Source organism: Schistocerca cancellata, chromosome 5, assembly GCF_023864275.1.
Source record: "Schistocerca cancellata isolate TAMUIC-IGC-003103 chromosome 5, iqSchCanc2.1, whole genome shotgun sequence".
In the NCBI taxonomy this organism is placed as follows: Eukaryota; Metazoa; Arthropoda; class Insecta; order Orthoptera; family Acrididae; genus Schistocerca; species Schistocerca cancellata.
Genome location: NC_064630.1, coordinates 268,149,830 through 268,167,773, shown reverse-complemented (window position 1 = coordinate 268,167,773; position 17,944 = coordinate 268,149,830). Strand labels below are relative to the sequence as shown.

At 42.0% G+C, this 17,944-nt stretch overlaps 1 protein-coding gene across 1 annotated transcript in view; it reads left to right on the top strand.

Moving 5' to 3' along the window:
* LOC126188486 (thymus-specific serine protease-like) overlaps nt 1-16,934 on the top strand; it is a 103,034-nt gene extending 86,100 nt beyond the window's left edge. Inside the window, exon 9 of the mRNA XM_049930090.1 lies at nt 16,599-16,934. Coding sequence (XP_049786047.1) covers nt 16,599-16,780 — 182 coding nt within the window. The 3' untranslated portion in view covers nt 16,781-16,934. The remainder of the gene's footprint in view (nt 1-16,598) is intronic.
* Nucleotides 16,935-17,944: the final 1,010 nt, after the last annotated feature.

Sequence of the window (17,944 nt, the reverse complement as noted above, 5' to 3'; positions counted from 1 at the left end):
TGCGTTCGCCAGCATTATGGTTCGTAGTTTGTCCTGTGAAATACTCGGTGCAGAATGCATCAATTAGTGCGAAAATTAATTTTTACAATGCCAGGTTGTGCTGTTACGGGCTGTTTTCCTACAACAGGAACATAAAGGGAACTGACATAACGTATCACATTTTCCCGCGTAATGAAACATTACCAAAACTATGGCTGTCCAAATGTTGTAGGAAAGACAGCGTAAATGTTGTGCATGCACGAATATGTTCTCGCCATTCCGCAGAGGCAGATTGCATGAGAGATTTACAGTCTGAATCGCTCAATTTGTCCCGAAAAAGAGTGCTCAAGCCACATGCAGTGGCGTCGTGCAGTTTCCCGCGCAGTAGTGCGACTGTCAATGTGTCACCTGCAACAGAAGCGAGAAGCAAACGGTTTAAAGAAACGAAAACTACATGAAAGATCTCTCTAGAATCTGGAAAAGCTGTCACCAAATAAGAAACATCTTAATAAGGGCATATTTACGGATGACAATCTTTCTTCTGGCACAGATAGTAACTTTGATGAATGCTATAGAGGCGTTGGAAAGAAGGAAACAAACAAGTGCGAGCAACTCCGAGCGCGTAATAAAGAACTTCGGGGTCAGCTGTCAAGAACATAACAACTTCTGCGCGAGGAAGAGATTAATAAGGGGGCTCATGTGTCTAATGAAATTACCCATGTGTTGAGATAAATATTTTTACCTCATCAGATAAAAAGTTTGTTAAATGACTCAAAAGGGGTTCGGTGGACTAACGAGGACATTCGTAAAGAAATTACTCTGCCTGCTGTAATGGGGAAAAAAACCGCGTATCCTCTACTGGCAGTCTTGACGTTGAGGGCCTAGATAAACCGCTCTTTTAGTTGCAGTCCTAGCATTTTAAAACACGTTTTCATTATGATGAAAATACAGGCTAAAACTTTCGCCGAGAGGGAAATTGTTTGCATTTGGCCTTTGATGAAATGAACATTGATAGCAGGATCGCTTAGATCAATAACAAGACAGGGTGTTAGTAATGTATCAGGTGTTCCAGTGGGTAGGCTATTTGGAAGTTGGAAATAACCTGTTCATTTCGATTACGGTATTCGTTTGACAGCTGTCCTCTTGTATGAAATTATCACAATGTCACACAATAGTATTGGGGCAAGGGCAGTATGGCCCCACTTTCCATTGTTTCCAGATGTATCCAAGTTGTCAGCAATGACTTCATCCAAGATGGCAGCGTGTAGACTTGGTAACAGTGCATGACGTCATCCAGGATGGCGGTCATACGTCATTCTAGATGGCTGATTTTGGCGGCAAGTTTGAATTTTGGCAGGAAGATAGGTCAGTTGGGCTACCTCTGCTAACCTAACCCCCCTCCCCAGAAAAATGGCGGTAAGTTCAAATTCCAACAGGATAATGCATCACACCATTGTTATCTCTACTAACCTAAGAAAATCGCAGGAAGATAGCTCACTTGATCTACCTCCACTAACCTAAGTCACCCGACGGCCACTTCTTCCTATGAACTGGCGCCAAGTTTGAATTTAGGCAGTAAACAAAAGTCAATTTGCTTATCTCTACTAAGCTAAGAAAATTACAGGAAGATAGCTCACTTGGCCTGCCCCCACCAACCTCAGTCGTCCAACAGCCCCCTCCTCCTAGGAACTGGCGCCAAGTTTGAATTTTGGTGGTAAAGAAAAGTCACTTGGGCTTTCTCTACCAGCCTAAGAAAATCGCAGGAAGATAGGTCACTTGGGCTACCCCCACTACCCACTACATAAGTCACCTGCCCGCCACCTCTTCCTAGGAACTGGCACCAAGTTTAAATTTTGCCGATAAAGAAAGGTCACTTGGGGTTTCTCTCCCACCCTAACAAAATTGTGGGAAACAAAGCCCACCTCTAAAAACCTAAGTCACCTGTCTGCCACCTCTTCCTAGGGATTGATGGGAAATGGACTCAGCCTGCACTAGCTGCTGGAGAGAGGTAGGAGTGTACTTTATTTATTTTGAAACCGTTCATTTGTGGATGGAGTATATTTATCACAGTGATACAGAACACATGCTCTGACATGCCACACAGCATACAGACCTGCAAACTACTCCTAAGTAACTCATATATAATGCTCTACACACAAGCTTGCTAATTGTAAACTGTCAAAATAACGCATTGCACAGCCCACAGACATGCAAAACACTCGTAAATAATGCAATACATTTACGCCCAGAGATCCAAACAACTCGTAAATTGTCAAAATAATAATCCATCTAAAATACTTTGCAAACATGCTTGCTAATCGTGAAATATCTAAATCATGCACCAGTCTTTATTTAAACAATTAGAGACAGCACCACCATCCAGTGTGTTCGCCAGGAGGTCTGCACTCCAACTGACCTGGTACACTACAACCAGCAGAGAGCACTGTCGTCCAAGATGGCAGCCATGATATCAGCTGATGATGCAAGTACAATTATCCAAGATGGCTTCAAACAGTGTGTTCACCACAAGGTCTGGACCTAGTACTCAGTACTACCTCCAGAGAGCACTTTCGTCCATTTTGTGACGTAACCCAAGATGTTGGGGGTAAATGGCAGGAAAACGACTCTGCCTGTGCTGAATATGAGTTTTTATTTTGCAGGAATTTTCTCCACCACGAGATCTAGATCCAACTGACCTAGTACACAATACTGCCACCAGAGCGCGCTGTCATCCCTCCTGTGACATAACCCAAGATGGTGGTCTGTAGGGGGAAAATGGCGCGAAAATGACTCAGCCTGCGCTGGAATGCTGGGGAGAGTAAGGAAGGAGTGCACTCTATTTATTTTGGAACATTTTATTTAGGGATGGCGTATATTTATCACACTGACACAAAACACTCGCCCTGATGTGCTTGAGGTCACAATACACAGTCTGCAGACAAGTAAACAACTCATAATTTACTTAAATAATTTCAGTACAGACAAGCAGACTCCTCCTAAATAATACAGCACAGTGATGTATAGACAGGGTCAGTACTCATAAACTGTCCAAATAACGCAAAGCACAGCCTACAGACCTGCTTGCAAAATAATGCAATCAACATACACAAGCACCTTCTGGCACCCCCCGTCCACTAGAGAGCACGGGAGGTTAGCAGCAAGCCTCGCCAAGTGATGCGGCTATCAGCTGTCAAACTACACACAGGACGGGGTGTGAGTCGTGCTCGGGTAGCTCAGTTGGTAGAGCACTTGCCCGCGAAAGGCAAAGGTCCTGAATTCGAGTCTTGGTCCAGCACACATTTTAATCTGCCAGGAAGTTTCATATCAGCGCACACTCTGCTGCAGAGTGAAAATCTCATTCTGGCTACACACAGGTGCCCCCAGGCATGAGGCAGCGATATCCCTTTCATACTTGACACCAGACAAATTCCTATCCAAATACATGTTCACCTGGACACTGGTGCTGGTGCGTCTGGCCAGGGACGTATGCACTGTCATAGTGGTGAGCCACCACTGGACGCATGTGAAAGTTGCATCTATTTTCAGGTATACAGCCACTGTTATACTGATGTCACAGAACTCCAAGGCGCAGCCCCCATATGTGAGACACCTCCGGGCAGCACATGTCTTTACTGTTGATAACAGAGTAGCTACAAACCTTCGCAAACACATCTAACAATGTTCTCAATCTTATACTCATGTCACGTGACTATGTAAAAAGCAAGAACTGAGTACACTTTAGTGCAAGTTTATGTACGTTAGTACATGTTAGTACACAATAGTACACGTTTATGTTCGTTAATGTGTGTGACATTTTGTCTAGAGAAATAAAAACTCAAACACAAATTAATATTGTAAATATATTTATGTATTCGGTGGGAATAGGTATAAACTGACCAAAAATACACCAAAACACAGGTAAATTGAGGAAGTACTTGCGTATTTTTTAGTTCGCGCCGAACAATTTGTACAGAGTTATTACAAATGATTGAAGCGATTTCACAGCTCTATAATAACTTTATTATTTGAGATATTTTCACAATGCTTTGCACACACATACAAAAACTCAAAAAGGTTTTTTTAGGCATTCACAAATGTTCGATATGTGCCCCTTTAGTGATTCGGCAGACATCAAGCCGATAATCAAGTTCCTCCCACACGCGGTACAGTATGTCCCCATCAATGAGTTCGAAAGCATCATTGATGCGAGCTCGCAGTTCTGGCACGTTTCTTGGTAGAGTAGGTTTAAACACTGAATCTTTCACATAACCCCACAGAAAGAAATCGCATGGGGTTAGGTCGGGAGAGCGTGGGGGCCATGACATGAATTGCTGATCATGATCTCCACCACGACCGATCCATCGGTTTTCCAATCTCCTGTTTAAGAAATGCCTTTTCCGTAAGATTTTCCAAACCGTCGGCTGTGGTATGTTTAGCTCCCTGCTTGCTTTATTCGTCGACTTCCACGGGATACGCGTGAAACTTGCCAGCACGCGTTCAACCGTTTCTTCGCTCACTGCAGGCCGACCCTTTGATTTCCCCTTACAGAGGCATCCAGAAGCTTTAGACTGCGCATACCATCGCCGAATGGAGTTAGCAGTTGGTGGATCTTTGTTGAACTTCGTCCTGAATTGTCGTTGCACTGTTATGACTGACTGATGTGAGTGCGTTTCAAGCACGACATACGCTTTCTCGGCTCCTGTCGCCATTTTGTCTCACTGCGCTCTCGAGCGCTCTGGCGGCAGAAACCTGAAGTGTAGCTTCAGCCGAACAAAACTTTATGAGTTTTTCTACGTATCTGTAGTGTGTCGTGACCATATGTCAATGAATCGAGCTACAGTGAATTTATGAAATCGCTTCAATCATTTGTAATAGCCCTGTACATGGGAACAAGTATGCAGCAACAGGAGGAATCCGAGAAAACACCAACATCGAAACAAAGGGAATCAGGGAGGCAGCCATTGAGGCAGCATTATGCTGTATGTCTATTGAGGTACCAGCGATGCATGCGAGTTGACTACTGTATTTGATGCTTTTCAGGAGGAGGACAGAGAACCATTCACTTCTAAACTTACTTGCATTACTTGCATCTGCGTTAAAAGATAACAGAGAGAGGACGGAGTTTTTGATTTAGATAGAGCTGTAACAAGGAATGATTTAATGCTTGACTAATGCATTCTAGAGAAGAAAGGTCAATTTTTTTTCCAGTGCTCTGTCCGGATGCATCAGTCGCGTGACATAGCCTGTGTTCTACTCGTATACAGCCACGTGTTCTGGATGTGGTTTAAAGCACTGTCTACTTGCGATCGTTAATGGTAAACCTGTCGAACATCAGAAGACTTCCATCTCATTTGTGATGAAACTTGACAAATATCTCTAAACGAAATTTGATTTATGCGATGTACTCCATCCCCCCTGTCGCATCTTAGGTGTAAAATCGAGACTTCAGTGTCATAACTAAGTTAGCAATAGGAGCTTGTGAGGCACTGCAATCCCCGCGTACACATCTGCCTGACAGAGGTGCTGTTTACAGAGTTATTGTTGGAATGACTTGTAATTTTCACATGTCGGACGCTGCTGCTATGTGTTTTATCTGTATCCCCAACTACTAACGATCATTTTATATAGGCCTAATGCAGGTACCATATAATTTATGAACGGTGATCGAATGTGAACAGTGAACACTATACGTCTCCGGAAAGCTATATTGTGCTCGTATCACGCAGAGCAATGGAAGTATTTTTTTTTAATTTTTGTGAGCAGTCTTATTCTGGTCGGTTGCAGATTAATTCGTTAACGGTGCTGCAGGGTGGGTAGATCAATGGTAGTGTGAGGAGGGTCTTTCACTCTAATTTTACCCTAAGACAGCGAGAATGCTCTGTGACTCCCATACACAGAGAGGTAGATCGTAAATTAAACACTATGCTCGCTGTGATAGAAATATGTGGAGCGCTGCCTGGTATACTCTGATGATTTATGTGTTCGAGAATTAACACTGAATGGACGTACTGCACAGTCATCTATCCATGTTCGCAATGATACTCACAAAGTGGACAGCGGGTGGTTTAGCTATGATACTGAAATTGGGAAAACATGCTGTCACATCATTGGCCAGTGTTGAAGTTACTGTAAAATTGGTAAAATCGTTCGTGCTATCAACTTTGATGCTCATTATTATACATAGATGGTGCCTTTTCCATCCCATCCATGCAGTGGCACGCTATTGGTCACCACATAATGACTGACTGACATCGCTTGTTTGAGCTGGAGAGAAAGTTTTGATGGATGGACAATACCTTCTGTGGTGGATAGCACCGAAACACTGATTGCGTACATGAGTGCAATATGAGGAATCAGTCGACATGAAACGTAGAGTTATCAGCTATTCCGTCAGTGTGAGAGACGAGTCTAAATGCAGAGCTCGTGAATCACATTCGGACTGTAGTTTGGAGACTCTACACAATGCGAGCAAACTCTTCTGGTTTCCTTATGTTTTAAGTGTCTTCTATTTAAAATCAGCTGATGTGTTGCATGTTATGGTATGCACCGTAAGAACATGATTTACACTGTGCAACGTCTAGTTTCCTGCGAAAGGCTGTGGATCAGAACTTCTTAATGTCAGTTTAGAACCTGGCACAGGCCTCGAAGTCATGGTAGAAAAACGATGTGTTTGGCATTGTACAAAAGCAAGTTAGAAAACAGTGTTTCAAACAACTAAACAGGACCAGAGGGAGCGTCTTTTGCGACTTAGTATAGTGAGATACGACCATTCGCCTAGAGTATAGGTGATAAAACTTTAAAGTGGCCTCTGCAGTGACTGTATGTTTAATAGGACTGTGCCACAAAGGAGGCAGTAGCAGCAGCAGTTTGAGGTGTAAATTCGGAAGGGACTGTGTATACCGTTAGGAATGCATGGATGGCCGCACGCTGCACTATTCTGGGGAGTATTGCGAAATTTCTTTCTCTGCGCTGGAGCCCCAGTGCAGCTTTGCATCATCAAGCCAGCATTGGTGGCTAGGTGACTTCTATATCAGATGAAGTTAGTTGAGCTTTTATAGTTCGTAATTTTTCTCTGTTCATGGGTAGAGAATAACGATGATAGCATGTTGGGCTGACTGATTTGCATGCTTGCGGATCTGCTACGGGCTGTAGTATCTGTATCTAGTTAGGAGACATACCCCATTGTGTGCATTTCCACCGAATGGTCAAAACACGGTCCTGTTGCAGTAACTCTGGTCGTTCTGTTTCTACGTGGGTTGCAGAAGTTGGTGGATATGTGTTTCTCCGACTTATGCTCAGTTCTGACTTAAACTGTAACGATCTCATGTGGAAATCTGTAGAAATGGGAGCAGTTGCAAGATGCATAGGGGATGACTAACACCACATTCGAATTTTATTGTAGCAGATAGGTTTGGGAAAGGTGACTCGTATTGAGATATGGGAGTGCCAGAAATATTATTGAGCAGTGGTTGTAATAATTAAAGGAATTGTCAATAGGATGCAATGCAGGTATGTGCCTGAATGGAAAGACCCAATTCCAAATCATGGACATCATTTCTAGTGGATAGCTTAATACTAGAGATCTGAGAAGCTAGTGTGTATTTTCTTATGACCTCAATCGGCACATCATCTACTACTACTGTTTGTGCGCCTTCTCAATCAGTCATCGCCTATAACTCAGTGAATATATCACGGAACCTGTGATATGGTCTTGAGACGGAATACACTAAAAATACTATAGAATTATCGGTTTGAGGGAGTGGCAAATACAGCTTACATACTACGTTCCTTAGCTGAATCAACTTCAAAATGTGGTAATTTTATCACAAGGTTGCATCGTGGGCTACGTGTTGGTCTGGTTATACATATTCCTATGATCACCGTCACAGTATTTGTCTGGAAAAAACCACCTCATTCAGAGGTAATGTTGTACCTCGATTCATAAAGCGGGTGTAGCTTTTAACATGGATACTTGTGTGCACTTGTAGAACCAAGATCGCTTGTGACAGTAACATGCAGTAGTTGTTGCGATTGGGTTTTTTTAACATCTGGCCGATTACATCTCTCTTTCTAAGACACAGTGGCAGCACTCGCAGGAAGAAATCTAAGAGACATGCACACCCATCGTTGATTTTCGGTCAGTATTATTTCGTATCGTAGGCAATCATCTGTTGACGAAGTATTATACTTAGTAGTAGGGGATGCATGATATGTTCGCATTTGAGCATCAGGTTTATACAGTATGTGTTTGTGTAAAGGAAATGACTATGTCCACTCATAAAGAAGGTACATATATTTCCATTTCCAGAGCCACGGTTTTCTGCAATAATTCTGTGTATGCATGGCCTGTGGTGGGAATGATTCACATTTCCCGTTAACATCAGCATCCGCCTGCATGCACAGGCCTGTCGGACTGTAGGAATGTATCTGAGTTAACTTTACCATCCTCTAGACGATCGAATAGCGAACTAATACTTAGTAAGTGTTGAATAGCTTTCGTGATCAAGTGGAAATTAGAGATTGAATATGGAGGTGTGTTTACATTGGACTGCTATTACCTCCCATGTAAATTGTTTGGTTGATTACTTCTGGAGATTTCGCGCCTTTATTTAGTTGAGTGAAGATCGATTGTGGGGTGTGCATCTTTCAGGTGAAAGAGACATTTGCTTGTTCTCTAGACATGAGAAACACCTTTGTTGGCTTGTAAAATATAAGGATGATTTGGAATCTGTTGCATCAGCGAGATCGATATTCGTGAGTGGAAATATCATTTTTCATCTGTTTCTTTCTAGTTACTCACAAGGGAACCTCCCCATCGCACCACCCTCAGATTTAGTTATAAGTTGGCATAGTCGATAGGCCTTGAAAAGCTGAACACAGATTAATCGAGAAAACAGGAAGAAGTTGTGTGTAACTATGAAAAAAATAAGCAAAATATACAAACTGAGTAGTCCATAAGCAACATAGGTAACATCAAGGTTAGTGTTACCTTACGAGCGTCGTGGTCCCGTGGTTAGAGTGAGCAGCTGCGGAACGAGAGGTCCTTGGTTCAAGAGTTCCCTCGAGTTAAAAGTTTAATTTTTTATTTTCAGACAGTTATTATCTGTCCGTCCGTCCGTCCGATGCGAGGTAACTGCGCCGTAGTATGGGGACGCTACACCTAAACAAACATCGAAACAAAACACATGTTTTGACAGAGCACAGGGACAATTGTGCGACTGTGAAACTGTTGCATTCATTTGTTGCAGTTTATGTGACAAACTCTTATGTTTTCGTCACTTTTTTGGGAGTGATTATCACATCCACAAGAAAACCTAAATCGGGCAAGGTAGAAGAATGTTTTTACCCATTCGCCAAGTGTACAAGTTAGGTGGATCGACAACATATTCCTGTCATGTGACGCACATGCTGTCACCAGTGTCGTATGGAATATATCAGACGTGTTTTCCTGTGGAGGAATCGGTTGACCTATGACCTTACGATCAAATGTTTTCGGTTCCCATTGGAGAGGCACGTCCTTTCGTCTACTAATCTCACGGTTTTGTGGTGCGGTCGCAAAACGCAGACACTAATCTTATTACAGTTAACAGAGACGTCAATGAACGAACGGACAGATCATAACTTTGCGAAAATAAAAAAAGTAAACTTTTCACTCGAGGGAAGACTTGAACCAAGGACCTCTCACTCCGCAGCTGCTCACGCTATCCACGGGACCACGGCGCTCCTGAGCTCCTATAGTCCTTGATGTTGCTTATGTTGCACATGGACTACTCAGTTTGTATATTTTGCTTATTTCTTATATAGTTACACACAACTTCTTCCTGTTTTCTCGATTGATCTGTGTTCAGTTTTTCAAGGCCTATCCACTGTGCCAACTTATAACTAAATCTGAGGGGGGTGCGATGGGGAGGTTCCCTTGTCAGTGGTCTAGAGCACGCTCCACTTAGCTTAAGTTTCGGGTTTGTAGAGAAATAATTTCCAGTCTATATATTCAGGATCGGGAGGCTACTGCTGTGTGCTTGATATCGAGAAGTACCGCGAAACCGATATAATATTATGGTAAACCATGCAAAAATACTTGTGTTCTTGTATTCAAGCTCCTGTCGTCAGTGGGAGAGCAGTGTAATTGAGTAAGAGTATTTCCGTATTTGACGTTATGTATGGCACTTTGCGAGGTTTAGTTGTCGCTGCAATATGGCGATCAGTGTAAAATAGTTTCTTACCGCTGAAAGTCTCGTCTGTAGAAAGAAAGAAGAGGTCGACGGAGCTCCCCTAGGACTGAGGAGCATCGTGACATATAGCCGATGCGAGTGTAGGTACGTCATAATTTTTTTCGGTGCTGTACAGATATAAAAGATAACTGCACTGTTTGAGTAAAATGTTTATATATTGCATTGTAAAGTTACTGTGACTTATGTTCTGTAAAATCTGTACATATTGCATTGTAAAGTTATTGTGGTTTATGTTGTGGCATGACTAGAGAGGATGATTGTGTGTCCTATCGTGACGTACGTATAGATTTAGCACATTGATAACCGCGGGGTATGGGAGAGATTTTTTACGTGGAAAATTATGTGCGCTACAGATACTGAAATTGGTTCCAGAAGCACAGCTGTCAGGAGGAGACATTACCTGTACATCAATCGCTGACAGACTGTAGCAGCAATCGTGATATTTAATTGTAGTTACACAGATATGTTCCAGGCTTCCAATATCCTTGTGAGTGTGGTATGTATTTGATGATCTATAGACAACTTTACGGGTTTAACTGTCAATGCAATTTAACCACTCCGTCTTCAGGCCGCAAGTGGCCCATCGGGACCATCCGACCGCCGTATTATCCTCAGTTGAGGATGCGGATAGGAGGGGTGTGTGGTCAGCACACCGCTCTCCCGGTCGTTATGATGGTTGTCTTTGACCAGAGCCGCTACTATTCGGTCGAGTAGCTCCTCAATTGGCAACACGAGGCTGAGTGCACCCCAAAATGCAATTGAACGATCTGTGCAAAATAATTTTACAGCTGAAAGTCCTGTCTTCAGAAAGAAAGATACCTACGACATCAGTAATTCGGTGGGTAAATTCGATCACATCCTTTGTGCTGGGACATTGGAGACTCTACATAGGAGTGAGAATATTTGCATATGTTGAGAGCACGAAGGGTAACACACGATGGAGTGGGCACCACGTTAGGTCCATGAGGAAGACTGCATTCGACGTTATTCTGTGTTATTTCCGTAAACAGGTTCTGTTAGGGCAAGAATTTCGTGCATTCAAACTGAGACATAAAGAAAGCGAGCGTTAACTATTTCTGAGACACTATACAATTTCCGCGTGGTCAACTCAGTTCTTGTTTTTTACATAGTCATGTGACATGAGTATAAGATTGAGAACATTGTTAGATGTGTTTGCAAAGGTTTGTAGCTACTCTGTCATCAATGGTAAAGACACGTGCTGCCCGGAGGTGTCTCACATATGGGGGCTGTGCCTTGGAGTTATATGATGTCAGTATAACAGTGTCTGTATACCTGAAAATAGATGCAACTTTCACATGCGTCTGGTGACAGCTCACGACTCTGACAGTGCGCACATCCATGGCCAGTTGCACCAGCACATGTGTCTAGGTGAACATATATTTCGATAGAACTTTCTCTGGTGTCAAGTATGAAAGGGATGTTGCCACCTCATGCCTTAGGGTACCTGTGTGTAGTTTGACAGCTGATAGCCACATCACTTGGTGGGGCTTGCCGCTAACCCCCTGTGTGCTCTAGTGGACAGGGGGTGGTAGATGGTGCTTGTGTGTGTTGATTGCATTATTTTGCGAGTGGGTCTGTATGGTGTGCTATGCGTTATTTGCACAGTTTATAAGTACTGACCGTGTCTACACATCACTGTGCTGCATTATTTAGGAGTAGTCTGCATGTGTGTGTACTGAAATTATTTCGGTAAATTAGGAGTTGTTTGCTTGTCTGCAGAGTAGCACATCAGGGTGAGTGTTTTGTGTCAGTGTGATAAATATACGCCATCCCTAAATAAAATGTTCCAAAATAAATAGAGTGCACTCCTTCCTTACTCTCCCCAGCAGTCCAGCGCAGGCTGAGTTGTTTTCGCGCCATTTTCCCCCTACAGACCACCATCTTGGGTTATGTCACAGGAGGGATGACAGCGCACTCTGGTGGCAGTATTGTGTACTAGGTCAGTTGGAGTCTAGATCTCATGGTGGAGAAAATTCCTGCAAAATAAAAACTCATATTCAGCACAGGCAGAGTCGTTTTCCTGCCATTTACCCCCAACATCTTGGGTTACATCACAAAATAGACGAAAGTGCTCTCTGGAGGTAGTACTGAGTACTAGGTCCAGACCTTGTGGTGAACACACTGTTTGAAGCCATCTTGGATAATTGTACTTGCATCATCAGCTGATGTCATGGCTGCCATCTTGGACGACAGTGCTCTCTGCTGGTTGTAGTGTACCAGGTCAGTTGGAGTGCAGACCTCCTGGTGAACACACTGGATGGTGGTGCTGTCTCTAATTGTTTAAATAAAGACTGGTGCATGATTTAGATATTTCACGATTAGCAAGCATGTTTGCAAAGTATTTTAGATGGATTATTATTTTGACAATTTACGAGTTGTTTGGATCTCTGGGCGTAAATGTATTGCATTATTTACGAGTGTTTTGCATGTCTGTGGGCTGTGCAATGCGTTATTTTGACAGTTTACAATTAGCAAGCTTGTGTGTAGAGCATTATATATGAGTTACTTAGGAGTAGTTTGCAAGTCTGTATGCTGTGTGGCATGTCAGAGCGTGTGTTCTGTATCACTGTGATAAATATACTCCATCCACAAATGAACGGTTTCAAAATAAATAAAGTACACTCCTACCTCTCTCCAGCGGCTAGTGCAGGCTGAGTCCATTTCCCATCAATCCCTAGGAAGAGGTGGCAGACAGGTGACTTAGGTTTTTAGAGGTGGGCTTTGTTTCCCACAATTTTGTTAGGGTGGGAGAGAAACCCCAAGTGACCTTTCTTTACCGGCAAAATTCAAACTTAGTGCCAGTTCCCAGGAAGAGGTGGCGGGCAGGTGACTTATGTAGTGGGTAGTGGGGGTAGCCCAAGTGACCTATCTTCCTGCGATTTTCTTAGGCTGGTAGAGAAAGCCCAAGTGACTTTTCTTTACCACCAAAATTCAAACTTGGCGCCAGTTCCTAGGAGGAGGGGGCTGTTGGACGACTGAGGTTGGTGGGGGCAGGCCAAGTGAGCTATCTTCCTGTAATTTTCTTAGCTTAGTAGAGATAAGCAAATTGACTTTTGTTTACTGCCTAAATTCAAACTTGGCGCCAGTTCAGGGGAAGAAGTGGCAGTCGGGTGATTAGGTTAGTGGGGGTAGCCCAAGTGACCTATCTTATCGCGATTTTCTTAGGTTAGTAGAGATAACTGTGGTGCGATGCGTTATCCTGTTGGAATTTGACCTCCCCACCATTTTTCTAGGGGAGAGGGGTTAGGTTAGTGGAGGTGGCCCAACTGACCTATCTTCCTGCCAAAATTCAAACTTGCCATCAAAATCGGCCATATTGAATGACATCAAGACCGCAATCCTGGATGATGTCATGCACTGTTGCCAAGTCTACATGCCGCCATCTTGGATGACGTATTTGCCGCCATCTTGGATACATCTGGCAACAATGTAAAGTGGGGCCATACCGCCATGGTCCCAATACTCACGATTAATTCAATTTTTTTTATTGTCAGCTTAACCAGTAATTAGTATAAGGCAGCATTTTGGGTAGCAGACATGGGACAAAACACATTTCCGTTTGCAACGTGCTTGGCGTGACGCATGTAATTAGTTGTCTGCCTCATCCTAGCAACACACGGAAACGTGTGTAGTTGTCTGCCTCATACTAGCAACACACGGAAACGTGTGTAGTTGTCCCACATTTTCCGAAGCTGCTGTGGAATCATTTGCTGGAGGAAGGCATTATCATAGAATAAAAGGCAGTGACGATGTCTGTGTTCGAGAGACCTTTTCCTTTAGACAGTGGCGAGGTGAAATGTGCCCAAAGTTAACTCAGCAACACATCACCGTTAAGGGCAGAGACTGACAGAGAGTACATTTATAGCTGAATTGCTGTTTCACACAATTTCTCAGGTGGTTCGGTGTTTAGTGCTAGAAGAAGGGCATGCTAGTGACTTCATATAGCTTGGTGATGACACGTTACATGTCCTCAAATCAAGGACGTTTGAAAGTAATAAATCTATGGCATGTGGATTCGGAAATGGATTCGAAGTACAAGAACAACGTCTGCGCAAATTCTACAAATGCTGTGAGAGCATGAGCATTTGATCATCAAGACATTTGTAACCTTTTCAGAAAGGATTCAAAAAATGTATTCGCTCACTTTTAGGTCTACTCAGTGACTTACGAGAATACAATATCAAACATATAGTCACTGCCAGGCTCGATCAGGGCGGTCTGAAAAACTTCTCTTATAATTAAAATTTACGCTAAAACTCGCACATTTATTCGTTTGCCGTGGCTTTCATTAAAGACAGACTAGGAATATCTGACACAGCTCATGGAAGAAAAGGTAGAAAATGGCTTATGTCATCACAGTAATCAATTCAGTACACAGCCTAACTGCTTTGTAAATAAAAGTTGTGTATGCAGGTATTATGGGCACTTTTCTGAACTGTAGTTGCGTAAGATACCGGTAGAGGTCGGTCTTGAACTACCACTGCCAACCGTAGCAAACAGTTGTGCACTAGCCACTACCAAATGCTTTGTGTACTACAGATTGCTTTGTTTTGTGGATTGCTTCTTTTTATCTTTTTTGCACGGTTTTCTGCTGCTCACTTGTTTCATTATTCTTATAATTGCCTTTTGTTTCCTGAAAACTGTTACGGCCTGGTGTACATTTCTCCAGAAAATGATATCATACTTCAGTCCTGAATGTACACAAGCAAAGTATACAGCCCTAACTGTTTCTGCACTAGTATTGTTGCAGAGAATTCTTACTATATAGCTCATTTTAGCTAGTCTTGAATTTAGGGATGTGATATGAGTGCTCCACTTAAGATTTTCCTGGATATGAATCCCACGAAATTTACAGCACTCATGTTTGGTTGTGCCAGATTTTTATTTTGATCAGTGTGGAAATTCATGAGTACTGTTTTTTGGGGATTAACTATTACCCTGAATGACATTTTCACTCTGCAGCGGAGTGTGTGCTGATATGAAACTTCCTGGCAGATTAAAACTGTGTGCTGGACCGAGACTCGAACTTGGGACCTTTGCCTTTTCTTGAGATTGGTAACAGATTGAGATTTCCACTCAAGTCTAAAAAAAAAATTTGACATGTTAGCTGAATTCATATACAGCAACATATTCTGTAATAGGCGCCCTATTTTTCAATGCAAACTTTTTCAAATTTATTGCACTGTCTTACTTCCATGTTAATATCACAATGATTATGACCATTAACGAAATGGTGGTCACATATTCATGAACCTGACATATAAAGTTATAAGCAACTCAAAAATGGTTTTTTTTTTTTTTTTTTTTTTTTTTTTTTTTTTTTACCAAATCATTTGAGACAGATTGTAGGGTGTGCGTCTCAATTCTGTCATCCCTGACCAGTCGAAAGGTAGCAGACACTGTCGGTCTCTCCTTCTGAACAAATAAATGAACTCACCCAGTGCTTTGGACAAAAACTCATCACTGTGGATCAGCCACTGTATCCTGTGCAGACTCTAATGGATGGTAAATGGACAAAGAAAGTTTCTTCCTGGATTCCCAGACATAAAAAAGACCAAAGTGTTTATCTAATGCAAACAGAGTAAATAACATTGGAAAACATGCAACAGCAACATGGATTTGAACACTGTAATGCTTGGGAAACTCTAGAGGAGGCCTTTAATCTTTAGTGGATGTCAAATGAATGAAGATGTTGTTGATGATGATGATGATGATGATATATTGGTAGCAGACTGCACCATTCTTTGAATTCCCTTATTAGCTTTTATGGTTTCTGTATATTTTCCATAGTCTAATTTAATTTTGATATGTGTTGACTAGTATAATCCTTATACTGTGCTGACTCAATTATTTAGAACTTGATAATTTTTAACTACCTGCCATAGGTAATGTCTTCAGTTACATGACTTTTCAAGTAGTAATAACAGCAATTTAAGCGAAAGTTAAATCGCTTTTCTTTCCTATGTTAATCAACTATAATTTGGCATGCAAACACAAATAGAATGCAGGCTTTCTCGGCGAATCTTGATGATAAAATCTTCTCGTGTTGACAGCCAAGTCAATGCGTCATTCTCTGCAATGTTTCAGCAAGTTTCTTATTTGCAATCTTCAGGTGAAGACTGAAGCCTGAAGATGGCAAGTAAGAAACTTGCTGAAACCTTACCAGAAAATGACGCATTGACTCAGCTGTCAACCCGAGAGGATTTTATCATGAATAGACCTTCTTAAATCTGGTACTGATCTCTAAGTTTTCATTCCTTTTTCTATGTAAAGCTAATGACTACTTTAATATAATGTTTCAGTTAGAAACATAATATTTAAATGAATAGGATATCAGTGTTGTCCTGACACGATGTGTGCTTGCAGACACATCGCATTGCGCCGACATGCTGGATGATGGGCCTGGGGATTCCAACGCACTACACACTGCTCGGCGCCGCATTGCAGAGCTAGTGGCCACATGGACAGCAGCAGCCATCAAACATGTACATGGAAAAGCACCCTCAACAAGAGCTACAACCATACACGAACTACTTCTGCAAACTTAATTTCTCCCATGTTGGATTCTACCTGTTATGTACTGCAGCAAAAGATTCCATTTTGCTTGCATTATTTACATTTGAGTTACTTTGACGTTTGGAATGTAATAGTGGTGAGTGAAGAGAATAATTCCAACAACTGAATACAAATCTGCTGCACACGTAACCAACAGAAGGAACTGTTAGTTTTCTCTGGTTGTTTCTTTCACATCCACAGCAACAAACAAAAAATTGTGTGTCAAGAAACATTAATTAATGCCATGAGAGGCTATAAACACTTGTTATTTCACTCAAAGTTTTTTGAATTTGAAACTTAAGTGGAATTTAAATTGAGGTCATCAGAGATGGAACAAATATTAGGACTGCACGGAGATTATACAGCAACTTGGTCATGGCTTTTTTGAGGGAACTATGACATTCCTCCCAAGAAATTTAGAAAAACAATAGAAAACTTGAATCTGGTGTGCCACAGTGGATGCTGAAACTAGCTCCTCTCAAACATGAATTCAGTGCCTTTACTGAGCCACTTAGCTTGGTAATCACATTTTAATCAATTTAGAACTATAATTATCATGTATGCTACTTATACAGTGCCAACATGAATGGCATAGGATGATGGAAAGAGCATTGCGTGGCAAATAACTTTTACCAAGGAACACAAATTAGATTCTAGAGTGAAAGTTTCATTCTTCAGTGGAGGCAACTTTTCAGCAGACTAAAACTGGGAGCCAGACAACAATATGAGAACAAATTGCTGCTTTCCATCAAAAACACTACACTGTTCAGCCATCCCAACAAGCTTTACAGTCCAGCCAAAGCTTCAGCTCACCAGTACATTCCTCCTACTTCTTGAAATTCCACAGAAGCTTTTCATTGCAAACTTTAGAGTTCCAATCTGGCATACAGTTTTAATTACACATTTCAGTCTAAATTGAAAGATTCATTGTGAAGCAACCCTTTATAGTGCTTAGGCCAATTCATCAAAATTTTTCCACACAAGCAACATAAATTTTGTGCTCCATCCTTTCTATTTTTCCACACCAGTGATATATTATTTGGTGCCCCCCCTCTCCCCTCCCACATCTTTCCCCCTCTCCCTTATGCATTATTTGCCATTATTTGGGCTCTTGGTAAAATATTTAAAAATAAATCGAAATCCAGCGAGTGGGGAAA